The sequence below is a fragment of the Budorcas taxicolor genome, chromosome 12, assembly GCF_023091745.1.
Source record: "Budorcas taxicolor isolate Tak-1 chromosome 12, Takin1.1, whole genome shotgun sequence".
In the NCBI taxonomy this organism is placed as follows: Eukaryota; Metazoa; Chordata; class Mammalia; order Artiodactyla; family Bovidae; genus Budorcas; species Budorcas taxicolor.
In genome coordinates this window covers 75935677-75955777 of record NC_068921.1, presented here as the reverse complement: position 1 = coordinate 75955777, position 20101 = coordinate 75935677, and the positions used below count along the sequence as shown (strand labels likewise).

At 43.2% G+C, this 20101-nt stretch overlaps 1 protein-coding gene across 6 annotated transcripts in view; it reads left to right on the top strand.

The window, feature by feature from the left end:
• Positions 1-20101, top strand: part of DOCK9 (dedicator of cytokinesis 9) — a 289727-nt gene that overhangs the window by 249739 nt on the left and 19887 nt on the right. For all 6 annotated transcript variants that reach the window (XM_052650200.1, XM_052650198.1, XM_052650202.1 and 3 more), the window contains 5 exons: positions 38-220; positions 1739-1852; positions 1985-2200; positions 3729-3786; positions 5379-5485. In XM_052650200.1, coding sequence (XP_052506160.1) covers positions 38-220; positions 1739-1852; positions 1985-2200; positions 3729-3786; positions 5379-5485 — 678 coding nt within the window. The remainder of the gene's footprint in view (positions 1-37; positions 221-1738; positions 1853-1984; positions 2201-3728; positions 3787-5378; positions 5486-20101) is intronic.

The window sequence follows — 20101 nt, the reverse complement described above, 5'->3', positions numbered from 1 at the left end:
CCTCTCTGGGCCCATTTGCTTCCTCGTGTCTATCTAGTTCCCCTCGACGTTCTACGAGGGGAGAGCGGACATGTGTGCGGCCCTGTGCTACGAGATCCTCAAGTGCTGCAACTCCAAGCTGAGCTCCATCAGGACCGAGGCCTCCCAGCTGCTGTACTTCCTGATGAGGAACAACTTCGACTACACCGGGAAGAAGTCCTTTGTCCGGACCCATCTGCAGGTGCGTGTGCTTTAGCTTTCCAGGACCCGTGCGCCCTGCGGATTTCTGCTTCCGCAGGAAAACCATGCATGTCAGCATTTGCCAAGTTACCTCGGTGTAAGTTCTGAACGGTCTGGCAGCAAGACAGAAAACTCGAATATCACATTTACTGGTTTGGTTAATTTCATCCTCCACGTTGTACAATTTGGGCCCAGGATGTGTTTCTGTTGGTAAATTGACATTTGAGTATTGAGTCAGTTCTGGACTGACTGAAATTACGCTGTTAGGACGTAGAGAACCTATGCGAGGATTCCTCGCAGTAAACATCTCAGGTAAGACACAGAGAGCCCAAAGTAGTCCTCTTCTGTTGTCCATCTGCCAACACATGTGCCATTTCTCCAGAGTTAAAATGCGCCAAATTCCCGGTCCTGCAAACTGCCTGATACTAGAGGTCTCAGGTATTTCTGTAGACCCTCTTTTTCTACAAACACATACAGGAGGGCCTTCTCTGTACGTATTCCTTTTTGAAAACAAGTATTTATCGTTTGCAAACTACATGCTAGGATTCCTGGGTGCCGGGAACAAAGCAGGACCCTCTCCTGGTCCGGACAAGGTGTCGTCATCCCCAGAGGACAGGCAGACCGCGAGGCTTCTGTGCCACGTGCCCAGGGCCATAACAGGAGAATTTCAGTGCACCAAGGAGCGGGCCAAGGGCTTCCCAGGGGGTGTGAAAGATGAACGGGGTTGGGGGTGAGCATGTTCCAGGCCCTGGATGAGAAAGGGGCCAGCCAGGGAGCTGGAGGAGGTCCGGACAGTAGGGTTGAGAATGTGGAGGCATTATTGCATATTCAGGGGGATCACCTGGACTCCAGACTGAGAAAGAATCGGGAAGTCAAGGCCTGAGCTCGGGAGACCTTGGGGAAACCATGTCAAGTCTAGGCCAGAGAGGATGGAGTCCTGGGTCATGGAGAGGTTAGAAGAGGAGACTGCGTTAACAGTACATAGTGACAGTACTTAGTACTGACTGTGGTGCAGGAAAGGGGGGACAGGTCACAGTTTAGTTGAGTAACTAGGTCAAGGCGTGCTAATATAGACCCCCAAAGGACAGATTCCCCCATGCCATTGTTAATATGTACATGTTTTAATAATAAATGCAGAGGGTCATCCACTTTAGAATACTGAGCCCATATAAATCCAAGCCAAAACCAAAGAAGTAATAATAAGGTCTCCATGTCTATTAGAGAAGGTGATCCGTAATTATCCAAGTGACATGGGGTCATCTGCTTCTCATTCCTCTACACTTGCCTGGTCAGCATTTTGCTATACAAACAAAAGACGCAAGGAGAGCAGAGTCACCTTCTGGAATAATTCTTGGAAGGGGGAGGGGAATACTCAGACACTGTTTCCCACACTGGAGCGACCCCTGCTCACAGGCTTCCCGTTGCCCCATTCCCATGCACATCGTAACCAAAGTCAGGGGCTGAGCCAGGGGCTTCACGTGAAGGTGAATTGATTAGCTCACATTTGTGTGTCCCTCAGATTGTTATTTCAGTCAGCCAGCTGATAGCAGATGTTGTTGGCATCGGGGGAACCAGGTTCCAGCAGTCCTTGTCTATCATCAACAACTGCGCCAACAGTGACAGGCTCATCAAGGTGGGTGGCCCAATGCTGATTTACTTTTTACCGCCCCCCCCCCCCCGAGACCCGGCCTTATCATCTGGGAAATGCATGCAGACAGACAGATCACAGCTGAAAGCCTGTGTCTTCCCTCCACCCTTGTTCCAGCACACCACCTTCTCCTCGGACGTGAAGGACTTGACCAAAAGGATCCGCACGGTTCTGATGGCCACAGCCCAGATGAAGGAGCACGAGGCTGACCCTGAGATGCTGGTGGACCTCCAGTACAGCCTGGCCAAGTCCTATGCCAGCACCCCCGAGCTCCGGAAGACGTGGCTGGACAGCATGGCCCGGATCCACGTCAAGAACGGCGACCTGTCCGAGGTAGCCCCACGCGCCTGTCCGTCCAGGCTTTTTGAGAAAACGAGTTATGCCCCACTCACTGAGAGAAGCTGATTATGAGAGAAACTTCCCAGTAATTCCAAGAAGCCAGTTAAAAGCACGTGATACTTCAGTGTTGGGCTCAGAGCTCCTTCATAGTCATTTAGCATTTTTACAGTTTAGAATGTCGTAAGGGCCTTTCTCTGTCACAGGCACATTGTTTGCGAGCTCTTAGAAGACACCTGTGCTCACACAGGTGCCCGTTAGTGCAGGTGCGTTCAGCTTCTGCACCAGAACTCCTCTCCTGATCTAAAATGCAACTATTTTATGATAAAATGAGATTTTCCTGATACAGAAGTCAGCCAGGGTATAGCCTTTTCCTCTTCGAGGTAGTGGTTTTGTCTGTGAATGCAGCAGGGGTCAGAGCTGCCCCGGCTGCAGAGCCCATGGTTCAGTAAGCATCAGCATAGAAGGTGCGCAGGTGGGGTGTGTGGGCTTCTAGGAGACTGGCTCCCAGATCCAGCATTGACTAATTCGGCGACACTGAGCCTGTTCTTAACCCCGCTGTGTCTCAGGGACATCTTCTGTAAAGTGGAGGCAGTTAAGAACAACGATGGGCTGTAAGGCGGGTTCTCTTCATGTTCCCACGAAAACTCTGCTCAGGGTTCATGCCCATGGCATTTAGGTGTGATCAGCAGAACGACCAAAGAAATATGCTTTTACTTTAAATATGCTAATTGCTTAAATTAGTGAAATTGTGTCCTACATCTGAAAAGTGTAATTAGCAATTCTTACTTTTTGATTATTCAGAGTCCATTCTGTTTGATCAGTTTAATCTAAAATATCCATTAGCCATAATAAAAATGAATTACGCACTTGTTGGTAGTAGTAATTTTTCTACCATTCTGACAAGAACCAGGGCTTAGGCATTAGAACCTTATAGTAGGTTCATTTCTAACAGCTATGTTTGATGTTTTATAAACCATGGCAACTTGGTTAAAAGAATTTATTTTTGTTTTTTCTTACATTTTAAAGGTGTTTAAAATGTTATCCATTGAACATTACATTATTTTCGTTTAGAATTCTATTTTGGGAAAAAATTTATAACTTCATTGTTTTTTAGGTTGACAGAAAAATACATTAGCCCCTGAAGTTTGAGCAGTTCTCTCTGAATATAGGAATGCACATGCCTTTTCTTCAAGGGATCCTCTTTTCCCTTTAAGAGAAATAGTGCCAAAATTTTAGATATAGTAAGAAAAAATGCTTTTTAAAAATCTTTTATCTTTAATAAAAATTTAATAATTCTAGATAGAAATGGGCCTTACCAAGCTTGTTGCCATCCATCTGAATTCAGAGTTTCATAATTTCAATTTGTATGAATTGTCCCACTTTTTTCTGTAGGTGAGATGTCAGCCATGAACACTAGCTGATGCCTTGAGATCTGACATAAATACATACAGTCATTAGGCTTCTGATGGGGAGCTTTGTGCGTTATAACCGGTGATTCTGAAGCATGTGTCTTTTACTATAGGCAGCAATGTGCTACGTCCATGTCACAGCCCTGGTGGCAGAATATCTCACACGGAAAGGTAAGAAATGATTCTGTGTTTTGTGAAACAATTGTAAACTTTTACAAAGCAGCAAAGACAAGCGAGAGCCATTCAGAAGGATTTGAGGTGGAGGATCTGTGTGTGTGTGTGTGTCTGTGTGTCTGTGTGTGTCTGTGTCTGTGTGTGTCTGTGTGTGTGTCTGTGTGTCTGTGTGTGTGCACCCGCACACTATATTATTGTTGTTTAGTCACTTAGTCATGTTAGACTCTTTGCAACTCCATGGAGCCTGCCAGGCTCCTCTGTCCGTGGGATTTCCCAGGGAAGAATACTGGAGTGGGTTGCCATTTCCTTCTGTACTTACTCATTGCTTTTTTTAATTCGCTGATGTGACGTTTACTTGACTCGGTAGGCACCGCAAAAATGCAAAACAAAAGTAGGTGTTGTGTTGTCATATAACCTCTTGCTAATAACTCCATCTTGCAAAAACTAGTTAATGAGCTTTGCCTCCAGGAGTTCCTGGCTGGCCAGTCTCCAGATGGAGAGATTTTATTTTCCCTGAAGGTAGTTCCCTGAAACTGTTTATCCATCACACGGCAGCTGTAGCAGGAGGTCATCAGACAGCATTTTCTGGAGCACAGCCCGGTTGGCTCTGCCGTGCGAGGAGGCAGCACGCAGGCTGGGACCTCGCATCCCCGTGGAAGGGGCGGGTGGGAGTGTGCGCTGCCCCGTTGTGCGTAAGGGCTGGCTCCCACATCAGCAGGCTGCAAGTTCTCCCACGGCTCCTCTGGTCAAACACCCGTTGCTCATCTCCACTTCCCAATCGAGAACACGGGGCTTTCAGAAAAGCTGGCTGTGTTCCCGTGTATACTGGAGCACAGCTGCACCAGGTCTGGCTGAACCCTGCACTGTGTAAGGAGTAATGTCAAGCCACTGCGGCCACCCAGTTACCTCTTGGCGGACCGCTTCTTGCAGCAGCAGGGCGAGTTCTCTCCAAGTTTTGGGTCACCCCCCAGCGAAGGGGGTGACATGACAGCTGGAAAGAAACAGAGTTGTTTCTGAGCCTGTTTCTCTGACTGGCTTTGGCTCCTTCAGTTTTCTTGGTATCTGAGCATGGGTCATCTTACCAAACTATTGTTGTTACTATATTTTGCTGTTAATTTGGTTCAGTGCCTATTTCAATTTATTTAAGGATTACATACATTTTAATAAAGGTGGGTGAAAAATGAAAAGGGATGAGAAGGAACTTCCCTGGTGGTCCAGTGGCTAAGACTATGTGCTCCCAAGGCAGAGGCCCCCGGCTTCGATCCCTGGGTCAGGAAGATCCCCTGGAGAAGGAAATGGCAACCTACTCCAGGATCCATGTGCCACAACTAAGACAAATAAATAAATAAATTTTTTAAATGGATGAGAAAAAGAAACAAATGGAGGGTGGTGAGAGTCAAATACAAGGAAGCGGATGAAGGCGAGTGCCTGTTGGCCCCGAGGTTCCCTATGGCAATGCTGGCATGAGACACAAGATTTCTAGATTGGTTTTCATTCAGCCCAGAGACAAAACAGGGCAGGAAGTGCCCTCACGGCTCATCCACCTTCAGGCTGATAACTCCAGCTGTCCCCTGCTCTCTCAATCCTAGGCATGTTTAGACAAGGATGCACAGCCTTCAGGGTCATCACCCCAAACACCGATGAGGAGGCCTCCATGATGGAAGACGTCGGCATGCAGGACGTCCACTTCAACGAGGTGAGGGCCACAGCCCGCGGGGGCTTGGGTCACTGAGGGTCTCGGGTGCTGCCATTCCCCACCCCTGCCCCCAGCCCAGGGTTTTCTCTCTGCAGCCACTGTGTACACACTTTGCTCTAACTACGATAATTCTCCAGAACACTGACACAAGCTCCTGCCAGTCCCCTTTGTTGGAACTCCTCGTGTCCTCTGGAGAGAGTTTGTTGTTGTTGTTGAGTCGTTCAGTCGTGTCCAGCTCTATTGCAACACAATGGTCTGGAGCCTTCCAGGTTCCTCTGTCCATGGGATTTCCCAGGCAAGAATACTAGAGGAGGTTGCCATTTCCTTCTCCGAGTGATCTTCCTGACCCAGGGACTGAACCCACGAGTCCCGAAATGCTATGCAGATCATTTACCACTAAGCCACAAGGGAAGCCCAGAGAGTTTGACAAGCCGGTTAATAGTGATGTAAGACTGAGAGCTTAAACTCTCGTGGTAAAAGGTCTGCTGTTTTGAATCATAAGGTTTCTCATTCTTTTCAGCAATTAATTTATCTGTTTTATGGGGTTTATTTGTTTATCTGTTTTAATCTAACTTTTCAATCAGTGTTGCCAGACATGCAAGGCTGTGAGAGGCCAGCCTGGGCTTGGGGGCAGAGCAGCCCCTGTCCACATCCTTGGATCCCTGCTTCCGCTTGAGTGCTGCCCCCAGGGCCTGCGCATCATGAGTAGATAAGACCACCCTATCCCACCCCCCAGAGAGACCAAAACATTTGACTTTAGATCACTGTAGCAATTTCTCCAAGTTCTGCAAGTGGAAAAATAACTCCAGAAAGAATGAAGGGATGGAGCCAAAGCAAAAACAATACCCAGTTGTGGATGTGACTGGTGATAGAAGCAAGATCTGATGCTGTAAAGAGCAATATTGCATAGGAACCTGGAATGTCAGGTCCATGAATCAAGGCAAATTGGGAGTGGTCAAACAAGAGATGTCAATTGACATGTAGGAATTGACATTCTAGGAATCAGCAAACTAAAATGGACTGGAATGGGTGAATTTAACTCAGATGACCATTATATCTACTATTGCGGGCAGGAATCCCTCAGAAGAAATGGAGTAGCCATCATGTTCAACAAAAGAGTCTGAAATGCAATACTTGGATGCAGTCTCAAAAACGACAGAATGATCTCTGTTCGTCTCCAAGGCAAACCATTCAATATCACAGTTATCCAAGTCTATGCCCCAACCAGTAACACTGAAGAAACTGAAGTTGAACGGTTTTATGAAGACCTACAAGACCTTTTAGAACTAACACCTCAAAAAGATGTCCTTTTCATTATAGGGGACTAGAATGCAAAAGTAGGAAGTCAAGAAACACCTGGAGTAACAGACAGATTTGACCTTGGAATGCAGAATGAAGCAGGGCAAAGACTAATAGAGTTTTGCCAAGAAAATGCACTGGTCATAGCAAACACCCTCTTCCAACAACACAAGAGAAGACTCTACACATGGACATCACCAGACGGTCAACACCGAAATCAGATGGATTATATTCTTTGCAGCCAAAAATGGAGAAGCTCTATACAGTCAACAAAAACAAGACCAGGAGCTGACTGTGGCTCAGATCATGAACTCCTTATTACCAAATTCAGACTCAAATTGAAGAAAGTAGGGAAAACTGCTAGACCATTCAGGTATGACCTAAATCAAATCCCTTATGATTATACAGTGGAAGTGAGAAATAGATTTAACGGCCTAGATCTGATAGATAGAGTGCCTGATGAACTATGGAATGAGGTTTGTGACATTGTACAGAAGACAGGGATGAAGACCATCCCCATGAAAAGAAATGCAAAAAAGCAAAATGGCTGTCTGGGGGGCTTTACAAATAGCTGTGAAAAGAAGAGAGGCAAAAAGCAAAGGAAAAAGGAAAGATATAAGCATCTGAATGCAGAGTTCCAAAGAATAGCAAGAAGAGATAAGAAAGCCTTCTTCAGCAATCAATGCAAAGAAATAGAGGAAAACAACAGAATGGGAAAGACGAGAGATCTCTTCAAGAAAATTAGAGATACCAAGGGAACATTTCATGCAAAGAGGGGCTCAATAAAGGACAGAAATGGTGTGGACCTAACAGAAGCAGAAGATATTAAGAAGAGGTGGCAAGAATACACGGAAGAACTGTACAAAAAAGATTTTCACGACCCAGATAATCATGATGATGTGATCACTCATCTAGAACCAGACATCTTGGAATGTGAAGTCAAGTGGGCCTTAGAAAGCATCACTACGAACAAAGCTAGTGGAGGTGATGGAATTCCAGTTGAGCTGTTTCAAATCCTGAAAGATGATGCTGTGAAAGTGCTGCACTCAATATGCCAGCAAATTAGGAAAACTCAGCAGTGGCCACAGGACTGGAAAAGATCAGTTTTCATTGAATCCCAAAGAAAGGCAATGCCAAAGAATGCTCAAACTACCACACAATTGCACTCATCTCACATGCTAATAAAGTAATGCTCAAAATTCTCCAAGCCAGGCTTCAGCAGTACGTGAACTGTGAGCTCCCTGATGTTCAATCTGGTTTTAGGAAAGGCAGAGGAACCAGAGATCAAATTGCCAACATCCGCTGGATCATGGAAAAAGCGAGAGTTCCAGAAGAACATCTGTTTCTGCTTTATTGACTATGCCAAAGCCTTTGACTGTGTAGACCACAATAAACTGTGGAAAATTCTGAAAGAGATGGGAATACCAGACCACCTAACCTGCCTCTTGAGAAATCTGTATGCAGGTCAGGAAGCAACAGTTAGAACTGGACATGGAACAACAGACTGCTTCCAAATAGGAAAAGGAGTACATCAAGGCTGTATATTGTCACTCTGTTTATTTAACTTCTACGCAGAGTACATCATGAGAAATGCTGGACTGGAAGAAACACAAGCTGGAATCAAGATCGCCAGGAGAAATATCAATAACCTCAGAAATGCAGATGACACCACCCTTATGGCAGAAAGTGAAGAGGAGCTAAAAAGCCTCTTGATGAAAGTGAAAGAGGAGAGTGAAAAAGTTGGCTTAAAGCTCAACATTCAGAAAATGAAGATCATGGCATCTGGTCCCATCACTTCATGGGAAATAGATGAGGAAACAGTAGAAACAGTATCAGACTTTATTTTTTGGGGCTCCAAAATCACTGCAGATGGTGACTGCAGCCATGAAATTAAAAGACGCTTACTCCTTGGAAGAAAAGTTATGACCAACCTAGATAGTATATTCAAAAGCAGAGACATTACTTTGCCGACTAAGGTCCGTCTAGTCAAGGCTATGGTTTTTCCTGTGGTCATGTATGGATGTGAGAGTTGGACTGTGAAGAAGGCTGAGTGCCAAAGAATTGATGCTTTTAAATTGTGGTGCTGGAGAAGACTCTTGAGAGTCCCTTGGACTGCAAGGAGATCCAACCAGTCCATTCTGAAGGAGATCAACCCTGGGATTTCTTTGGACGGAATGATGCTTTGGCTACCTCCTGCGAAGAGTTGACTCATTGGAAAAGACTCTGATGCTGGGAGGGATTGGGGCCAGGAGGAGAAGGGGACGACCGAGGATGAGATGGCTGGATGGCATCACGGACTCGATGGACATGAGTCTGAGTGAACTCTGGGAGATGGTGATGGACAGGGAGGCCTGGCGTGCTGAGATTCATGGGGTCGCAAAGAGTCGGACACGACTGAGCGACTGAACTGAGCAATTTCTGCAAGTTTCTTGCCAAAGCGGGGTCACCTTGCAGCCACTTCTCCCTGAGTAGACAGTTTTGAAATAAAGCTAGGTATCTGAAAAAAAGCCAGTTTTCTGCTACGTTCCCTGATTTTCTTCTTCCATGTGTGTCTGCCAGAAGAGCTTTTCACGTGTGCCTGCCTCCCCTCAACTTTAAAGCAAAATGAAACATTCGGGAGAAAGCTTTTTAATCATGCCCTTCTTTTAAGGAAAAATAAAGTGGTCTGTTTCTTCATGTGAAAAGAAAGAACGGAGAAAGGAGTAAGCATCTTCTGCCTCTGTTGTAGTTGCTTTTAATGAGTGGAGGTCCTGCTTAACATCAGGACTTTTGATCATGTTCATGCCAGTAACCAGGGCCCATGAGCAAACATCCTCCATGACACCGACCATCCATGAATCAGTTCTCAAAGTGAGGCCCCGAGGCCCCTGGGGTCCCCAGTAACCTTTCAGGAAGTCTTTGAGGTCCTTCCTTTTCCACCTGTCTCCGTGAGGCTGGATTTTCTTTGTCTGCATCATCCAGAATAATATATTGAAGAGGCTGAATGCAGAAGCAGAGGCCAGAATCTAGGCTGCTCCTATGAAGCCAGACATTAGAGTGGCAAAAATGTAGAACAAGGCCACTCTTCTTAATTTTTTTTTGAAAAAATTTTCCCATTAAAAACATTATTTTTGTTAACATGTAATCGGTTTATTATGAGCTTAGATTAATCCATAAATATTTTTACATTTCTTCAGTGTTCACTCCTAATATTATAAATTTTGAGAGATAACATCCATATACATAAAAGTTCTCACTTATTTTTAAAGAAATCTCAATGATTTTTATAATATGTAAAAGGATCTTAAACCTCAAAGGCTTAAGAACCACCGTCAAAAATTCTGTGGTTTCAAATGACTCCCTAAATTAAAAAGTAACCATGAGAAAGGAAGATAATATATTGAGTGATTTTACATTTAAAAATTAATTTTAGCCAAAATATGTAAAGTTCTCTTAAGTATTCTGAAGGGGGGGAAAAAAGCCAGTTGGTTATTACATGGTATTCACCATTCAACTGTCTCTCCACCTTGACGTCCCTGGACCAATGATAGTTTTTATTTTTATTTTTATTTTTTTATTTTATTTTTTTTTTTAACACAGAACAAATTTAAGTTTATTTTTAGAATGTATGTGCATGAAATCAGATTGTACACAACACAACAAAGGTTAACCATAGACCAACAGAGTCATATAAAAATAATTTAAGGGAAACTGTATTGATTTTTTAAAAATAAGGCAAGTGAAATGTGGGCTCAGAATTATGTGGGTTCAAAATTAAAAACTTCTGTGTAACTTCTGGTCACTGTTTAAAGGGAGAATATGAACATCAAATTTTTGACTATTACTGTACAAAAGAGAAACCAAATGCTTTCCAAATTGCAGTAAAATTAATTCCTCTAATATAAGACCATTAAGTCTACAAAGTCACTGACAAGTTATTTAAATCCTAGAATATTTTCTCAATGTAAATTTTGGAACATTCTGAATACTTTATAAACCTTCTTTTCTGTCTTTGGAAAACCACTGAAATTCCAAGAAATTTCTGTTGCTCTAATTTTCAGAGGTTCAAACAACAAACTAAATGTATTTTTCTAGGTTAATGTAATTCAGGTACAATGGAACTAAAGGAAAACACATAACTTTAATAAAATCAAATGCATTATAGAAAAGGCAAGTCATAAAGTTAAACAAAAGTAGAAAACTTGGGTTGGCCCAAAAGTTCATTCAGGTTTTTTCATAACATTACAGAAAAATCCAAACAAACTTTTTGGCCAACCGAATACTATTAGAATCAGTTATACAGGTTTAGTACAAGAGAATCTATGTTAAAATTTTCACTGGAAAAAAAACCTTAAAGCCCTTCCTCTTTCCTGGAGTTTAAATAGTAGATCATATTTTAATTACTCAAGAATTATTAACATGGTGATCTGGTTACTTTTTATACCTGCCAATGTGTTCACGGGCTATAATAAGCCTTTGAATTTGTGCTGTACCTTCATAAATCTGATAGATCTTGGCATCCCTCATTAATTTTTCTACAGGATATTCGGCATTAAATCCATTGCCTCCGAAAATCTGAACAGCATCAGAAGCTAACTGATTTGCGATATCTCCAGCATAGGCCTTTGCAATAGAGGCATAATAGGTATTTCGGTGACCAGAATCAACTTCCCAAGCTGCTCTCTGGTAACTCAATCTAGCTAGTTCAACTTTCATTGCCATTTCAGCCAGCAAAAATGATATTCCTTGGTGCTCTATAAGCAGCTTTCCAAAAGTTTTTCTGTCCAGGGCATACTTGGTAGCTTCATCCAAAGCTCTCTGTGCTAGTCCCACCCAATGATAGTTTTTAATTTTTCACTCTGACATGTGAACCTGACCCTCAACAACAAGGCCCACACGCTCTTGGCATTGAACTCTTCACTTCAAGGAGAGCTTGACTGGGTTTTTCCCTGAAAAGAAGCCTGAACGCATTGGCTCCTTGGAAGAACCACCCTTGTCCCCTATCTCCCAGTCAGTTCTCTGGAGCACAGCACTTTTGTTTAGAATTCGCGATAAGGAAAACAGCAACACCAAGAACAACTAAAGATTTGAAAGTTAAACAGTTCCGAATAGCCTGTCCTCAGGGATGATAAAATGAAGTTCAGGATGGCTCATCAGATTAAGTCATAGGCTGGAAAGAGACTCAGGAGCGGAGCCTAGGCAGTCGCCTAGGGATGGAGCAGTGTGTAACCAAGGGCAGATTGATTGGGGAAATTTGTGAATGGCACCCACTCTGAGTAATAACTAAACATGTGATGGGGAAAACTTTATCAGCTCTTTTTCAGAATATAGATTTTCCACCCTGTCCTCAAAGCATAAAGTTGGTAAATCTTTAACAAGGTCCATAGTCCATGACGACCTGTCACGATTAGGATGCGACCCGGGGGTTGTAAAGTCCCAAGCAAGCCCTGCACGTTAAGATGGAAAACAGCCAGCAGTGAAAAAATAGTGTGTACCAAAAGTCACAACGACAGAAATGCCATGTGACCGTTTTTGCCCTGGCCCTCAAGAGGTTTCAAGAAAAAGGGAAAGTCGAATATCTCTGCCAGAGGAGTTTTGGGGAAAGCTGGTGGGAATGGGTGTGGAACAATAGCTTAATAAAAATTGTTGCCCTTGTAATCTGCATTATTAGATACATATAAATGCCTAAGATGCTCTCCTATGTGATTTGAGAGACATGACCTAAAAATGTGCGATTCTCCTGGCAGGAGTCCTCTGATGAGCTTTCCCTGGTAGCAGTCCGTCCTGCCTGACTCTGACCCAAAGAGCAGACTCCCTCACGGCTGCTTTTGATTAAAGAGAAACAGCCCATTCCTGTTTACATTTTGTCTTACAAACCAGAGCCTATGCAGATGGAAGCATTCTGTCTCCTGGGGTGTCTGAATTGCATACAACCCCATGTAATCAAAGAGACCCTTCCTCTTTATCCCATACAGTCAGAGTCCCAGAAGGAAACGGCACACGCATGGAAGCAGCTCTAACAAAGAGACTGTTTTGAGAAGTTTTGTTGGGGTTTGGGGGAACCAGCGAGAAATACTGCAGAAGCCTGGAGGTGGGCAGCAGCTGGCCTGCCACCGTCTACCTGTGTGCTAAGGGCAGGGCAAGAGAACCACACAGAGGGGTCCCGTGCCAGGCTCAGTCCTGGCCCGGGGGCAGGGAGGGAGGGAGGGACAGCCACCCCCCACTCCTCCTGCCCGAATTGCTCTGTAACCCCCAAATCAACATGCACTGAAGCAGTTTTGCAATCATTTGGGGACCTGCACAGAGCCTCACCAAGTTTAGAGCCCACACGTTCCCAAATGAGGCCGAGCAAGTAACACTCTGCCTCCTTGTTCGGCTCCTGCTGTAAACAGGGGTCCTTGCCCAGCCTCAGAGTGTGGTACTAAAATGCTGTCCAGTGTTCCTGAGCTCAGGACGTGCCTGACTTGTTGGATAAGCTCCGTTCAGACAGCAGTGATAGCATTTTTGGTCATGGGTTCAACGTTAATCATACAGCAGCAGTGTGTGCTAAATTAGCTGTCTTTAAAAAAACACATAAAACAAGCTTATGTACTAATCAGTTGTCAAAATTTTATAACCCAAGCCTAACCTATATGAGAAACGCTGGGCTGAAAGAAGCACAAGCTGAAATCAGGATTGCCGGGAGAAATATCAATAACCTCAGATATGCAGATGACACCACCCTTATGGCAGAAAGTGAAGAGGAACTAAAACGCCTCTTGATGAAAGTGAAAGAGGAGAGTGAAATAGTTGGCTTAAAGCTCCACATTCAGAAAATGAAGATCATGGCATCTGGTCCCATCACTTCATGGGAAATAGATGGGGAAACAGTGGAAACAGTGTCAGACTTTATTTTGGGGGCCTCCAAAATCACTGCAAATGGTGACTGCAGCCATGAAATTAAAAGACGCTTACTCTTCGGAAGGAAAGTTATGTCCAACCTAGATAGCATATTAAAAAGCAGAAACATTACTTTGCCAACAACGGTCCATCTAGTCAAGGCTGTGGTTTTTCCAGTGGTCATGTATGGATGTGAGAGTTGGACTGTGAAGAAAGCTAAGCGCCAAAGAATTGATGCTTTTGAATTGTGGTGTTGGAGAAGACTCTTGAGAGTCCCTTGGACTGCAAGGAGATCCAACCAGTCCATTCTAAAGGAAATCAGTCCTGGGGGTTCATTGGAAGAACTGATGCTAAGGCTGAAACTCCAATACTTTGGCCACCTCATGCGAAGAGTTGATTCATTGGAAAAGACTCTGACGCTGGGAGGGATTGGGGGCAGGAGGAGAAGGGGACGATAGAGGATGAGATGACTGGATGGCCTCACCGACTTAATGGACATGAGTTTGAGTGAACTCTGGGAGTTGGTGATGGACAGGGAGGCCTGGTGTGCTGCGATTCATGGGGTTGCAAAGAGTCGGGAGACGACTGAGCGACTGAACTGAACTGAACCCTATATATCCCCGAGGAGTGAGGGTTCAGTGTGCGCACATTCAGTGTTGGCAGTAGTGACCTTATAGAACATGACCACAGTGAATAATGAGAATCGACGGTTTGGCACACTCCAGTTTTGCTCCCCAGACCAATAAGGGTCAGTGTTCACAGAGTAAGCACATGAGGTCAACCAGGCAGGTTACTGCCTTGTATTAGCCAAACGGTCTCTATTCAGAAACAACAAGCATAAAACGTTTACACCTACAGAACATCCCAAGAGAGAGTTTTCAACACAACACCTTCGATGGTTCCTCTGTTTCCATCTCATCCAAGCTCAGTGACTTATCTGTAACCCTATAAGGGTTGTCTAAGCATCTACTTTTCCATGACTGAGACTGCTCTTAGAACCATAAAAGCTATATAGCATATCTTCATTTTCACAAGGATTCTCCAAGCCAGTAGCTGTAGGGAACGTGCAAGGATTTCCTAAGTGTCCTTGTGCTGGAGACAGAGGTGGACATGATGCAGCCCCTGCCCCCAGCACACAGCATGCCTTCTGATGCTTCGTGGCCTTTGAGGAGAACACCTAAACCACAATCTGAAGCGAGAGTCGTCTCAGCTCTCTTTGGCCTGGAAACGTCTAGCACCTACGTGTGTCGATTTGTTCCATAAACTAGCTGTGTGCCATGTGCTGACCCAGGGGCATATAAGAGGGGCGCCTGCCTCAGGAGGTTTCACCTGGTGTGATAGTCCTCAAGGTTTAACGTGCTTAAAACTTACTTGGATTCCTGTTACAGATCCAGATCCCCAGCCCCAGATCCAGTTGGGTGACTGTAGTGCCTGGGAATCTGTATTTTTAATAAGCATCCAAGGTGATTATTCTGATACAAGGGATTTTCAGCTATATCTTGAGAAAATGATAATACAGTGGAAATATGAATGATGTCGTGATGTAGGCCATTGCCCAAGTCAGGTCACGGGCTGACAGTTATCCCAAATGGTAGATAATCGAGACAGCTAGCAAAGGGCTGATGCTGAAGCTCCAATACTTTGGTCACCTGATGCGAAGAGCTGACTCACTGGAAAAGACCCTGATGCTGGGCAAGATTGAAGCCAGGAGGAGAAGGCACGGACAAAGGATAAGATGATTGGAATGGCATCACCAACTCAATGTACATGAGACTGAACAAACTCTGGGAGATAGTGAAGGACAGGGCAGCCTGGCGTGCTGCAGTCCATGAGGTCGCAAAGAGTTGGACACAACTGAGCGACTGAGCAACAACAAGCTTCCTAGGAAAGGTTAAATTAAATCATTCAACTGTAAGATGCAGCAAATATTATTTAACTGAAAAAAATTTTTAAATATCCTGCACATACATAGGCTCATAAGGCATTTTCAAGCATACATGCACACACACCCACACACACGCACCCATGCTCAGCATTAGAGAGTCATCTCCACAGACAGGTCCTCGCTTCCCTCAGTTGCCCACACCTAAAAACAACTGACTAATTCCCTTTAAACAGCTTCCTGAATGGCTCATGAGCTTAGTGTAACGAGACCTTTTTAAGACTAGTCTAATATCATAAAATGTGTACTTTCCAGATGCATAAAATTCATTAAGGTTTTTATCCTTCCCCCTGACCATTAATTACTTACAGTTCTTTGAGCGTATTGACAATTTAGGGGGGAAAAAAAACTTGGCATTTAGATTTTAAACAAGAGGGAAAACTCTTAGGCTTTCTGTATGACCGCTTTTCAAGGTCACTGCTGTTTGACCACTATCAGTATTAGTTCTGGTTTTCAAGGGATTCCTGAGAATTCAAAGTAACACTTGGAATTTCTGTTGAGAAAATTGTTCATATATACCCCAATGTTTAGTTACTATGAAGGCTTAGTTGTTATTACTCTTTGTAATTTTGTGTTGACATATGGTCTCTCAAACTTAGTTATCTGTGATTGCTGGTTATTTCAAAGAACCTAATGTACCAACTATAAACATCTAGTTGTAGAGTTGACATTCAGCTCAGTTTAGTCGCTCAGTCGTGTCTGACTCTTGATGCATCCCCATGAACCACAGCATGCCAGGCCTCCCTGTCCATCACCAACTCCCAGAGTCCACCCAAACCCATGTCCGTTGAGTCAGTGATGCCATCCAACCATCTTATCGTCTCGTCCCCTTCTCCTCCTGCCCTCAATCTTTCCCAGCATCAGGGTCTTTTCCAATGAGTCAGCTCTTCGCATCAGGTGGCCAAAGTATTGGAGTTTCAGCTTCAACATCAGTCCTTCCAATGAGCACCCAGGACTGATCTCCTTTAGGATGGACTGGTTGGATCTCCTTGTAGTCCAAGGGATTCTCAAGAGTCTTCTCCAACACCACAGTTCAAAAGCATCAATTCTTCAGCGCTCGGCTTTCTTTATAGTCCAAATTTCACATCAGTACATGACCACTGGAAGAATCATAGCCTTGACTAGACGGACCTTTGTTGACAAAGTAATGTCTCTGCTTTTTAATATGCTGTCTAGATTGGTCATAACTTTTCCTCCCAAGAAGTAAGCGTCTTTTAATTTCATGGCTGCAATCACCATCTGCAGTGATTTTGGAGCCCAGAAAAATAAAGTCTACCAAATTAAACTTTGATGCTCAGTAATTCATACTCTACCCTTATGAGAGAAGGACTTACCTTTTTAAAAATAAAAGCCATTTTTAGTTTATTAGGTAAAATCTATAACTACTCTGCTTTTTATGGTATACATTATCATTTTTACAATAAGTGATATTTAGACTGATAAAATATAAATCCTAAATGCCTCCTGACCAGAAGCAAAGATAAAATAATGTCCAGGAACATATATAAGTTGATATGCACCATCAAATTGTGATACTTATTTCATAATTATTTACTAGGCTCTATTCACTTTATCAAACATTCCTGTTTTCCAGCCATTCTGGGGCATTCCTCTGATTGGCAGGTTTTTCCATAATGAAATGAATTGCTCATCATACTGATACGCTGCTTGAATTCAGATGTCATTGTTTTTAAACTTCCCATGTGTTTCTAGTTTGACAAATGAGTAAAAGTAGTATTCACATCTTAGTCTCACAATTAGGAGCACTTGGCCCAGGAGATCACTTATAAGCTCTATTTGATATATATTTATGCTCTATTTGATATATATTTATTAAGTGACTAAATCTCAAACCATTTAAAATATACCTGAAAGGCTGCTATACACAGATACCTTAGGAGGATAGACATAACATCATTTAAAATCAAGGAACATCTTCCTTATAGAATACTTCCTAGTTGTGGCAGTTAATATATGTGTGTATTTTCATATCTCATAAAAATTATCTCTATTCAATTATTAGTTTAACATGGAAAGGTGCTTCCCTGGTAGTTCAGGTGGTAAAGAATCCACCTGCAATGTGGGAGGCCTGCTTCGATCCCTGGGTTGGGAAGATCTCCTGGAGAAGGGAAAGGCTACCCACTCCAGTATTCTTGTCTGGAGAATCCCATGCACAGGAGCCTGAGCGGTTATGGTTCATGGAGTCGCAAAGAGTTAGACACTAAAATCCTGAGTGTGGCTATTTAATCAGTGTTTTTAATCTTTCCGCCTCTTCAGCCTCATCTCTTGGCCCTGTCTGATTCAGATTTTATTCTCCAGCCCCTCAAACTACTTAAGAATGTCACACACATCACGCTGCCATCACTCCCACGTCTCGACCTATGCTGGTCCCTCTCCCTGAAATGTCTCTCCTCGCTTCCTTTCTATTCCCACCTTTCCCCTTTACCCCGCTAACTGCTGTCATTGTTAATGCTCAGTCAGTTGTCTCTTTCTGCAACCTTCCATGCCCCTCCCTTCCCCTGTCACTGGATGGTTGCTGCTCCTCTCTGCATCCCTGGTTCCCTGGGCTTAGCCTTATCAGGACACCCACCACCATCTTTTACAATCTCTTTATTGGTCTGCGTAGAGACTCTGAGCTCCATGAGAGCAGGAAGCGCTCTCTTCGTTTGATTGCTGGCCACCCCAGGACTCTCCCCAGAGACACACAGACTACTGTAAAGTCAGCAAGTGCCTACTGCTCCCCATTCAGAGTGCCACCCTTCTGACTTGCAGTTTGGTACATCTCTGAAATCACTGTGGGTTTTCTTTCTCTGCCCTCAATATCTGAACATGTATGTCACATCTCTTCCCTTTGGTGGTCATGAGTCTCTAGTCCATCAGTTCTAGCTGCTCTGAAGGATAACCCACGTGTGTGTTTGGGGGCCTCCTCCTCAGAGCCAGTTTCATGTATATCACATCACCTGCTAAACTATCCCAACCTGCCTTCCACATTTGGTAAAAATCTATAGAGCCATTTTTATAAATTACAGAAACAAAATTTTATTTATATAGACTTGTCTCATAAACCCAGTGTCAAGCACAATGCCTTGCACATAATAGACTCTTGGTAAAATGTGTAGGTGAATGAATGAAGAATCAAGTTAATGCTGTGGTAGTGTCTGTGCCTGGTTATAACATGTATAACTCTTTGAGAAGAATTTTCGGTTTTCTACGAGATCACATTAAAGTTACTCTAGAGTCTCGCTGTGCTGCTGTGACTGCTGCAGTATGGAATTAAGAATCTTTAGGTCTCCTGATCCCATCCACAGTAAGTCGGGTGTCATCACTCTGTATTTACATCTACAGTGTGGACTGTATATAGTTTGAACAAAGCCCAGTAGTGAGAAAAGAAGGGGCCAAATGAATAGTCTGTAAGTTAAACCTGAGAATAGCTTTAAGATGGGTAAGTTCCCATGCCTTTGTCTATTTCGTTATCAGAAGAATACCTTGGTTGTACAAAATTTCCTGATGGGAAATTGGGTCTTCTCAGAATTCATTCACCTCTGCCATAGTCCCACAGCATCAAGGAGAATGAAGATGCTCAGTAAATCCCCAGTGGTGATGTCTGTGATGTAAGATACGTAAAAATTGCAAGGCTTTGATACAGGAACTCAACTCATTTCCTTACAGTGAAAGACAGCTGTTAGTAATATTGTAAAAATGCAGACTGATTCATTCATCCAAGAAATTCTTGCCTACCAAATATGTATGTGGCACTGTGGGATATTACATTGCTCAGTAGAAATAAGATTCATTTCAAAAACAAATACAAAGTAGAAGTGATGACTGAAATAAGTTTGTTTAAGTGGTCTGTTATTTGCTTACAACATTTGGTTTTCAGAGTGTTTTGATAGTAAAATTTTATTTGATCCTTACAACTCCCAAATTACATTAGACCTTTATTACATTTCCCAGTTTTATAAATATGGTAAAGTAAGTATATGGACACTGATATTATATAGATTTTATTTTTATGCTTTTCTTTTATGTAGCTTTTTATAATCAGAGAAGCATGAGAAGAATCATAAGAGTTTGCTGTGTTTAACCTGGATAGATTCTCCACTGGAAAAGATCTGAGACAAAACTAAGAGAAAACTGAGCGAGGCTTTGCATCTTCATAATACAGATACAGGATGAACAGATAGCGTGTTAGGACCTTTACTGACGTTTTTCTTTGTCTGTAGCTGTTAGGATAATTACTACATATATCTGATTTTAGTGTTTGCACTTAATGAGACCTACAATAAAAGTATGAGACAACTGGTATACCTCTTTATAAGCTTTGGTACAGAGTTCAGTCACACAGATGAGTTTTATGATTTATATATTGTAAATATGACATAGGAGTTAAATGTCTTGTTTTAAAGATGGTTTATTTAAGTCAGGTAGTATTTTCTGGTGAATTGATTCGAAACTGCTTTTTAAATGTTTATTTTCTTTGGACCTATAAATCATAGACATTAGGACTATAATGAAAC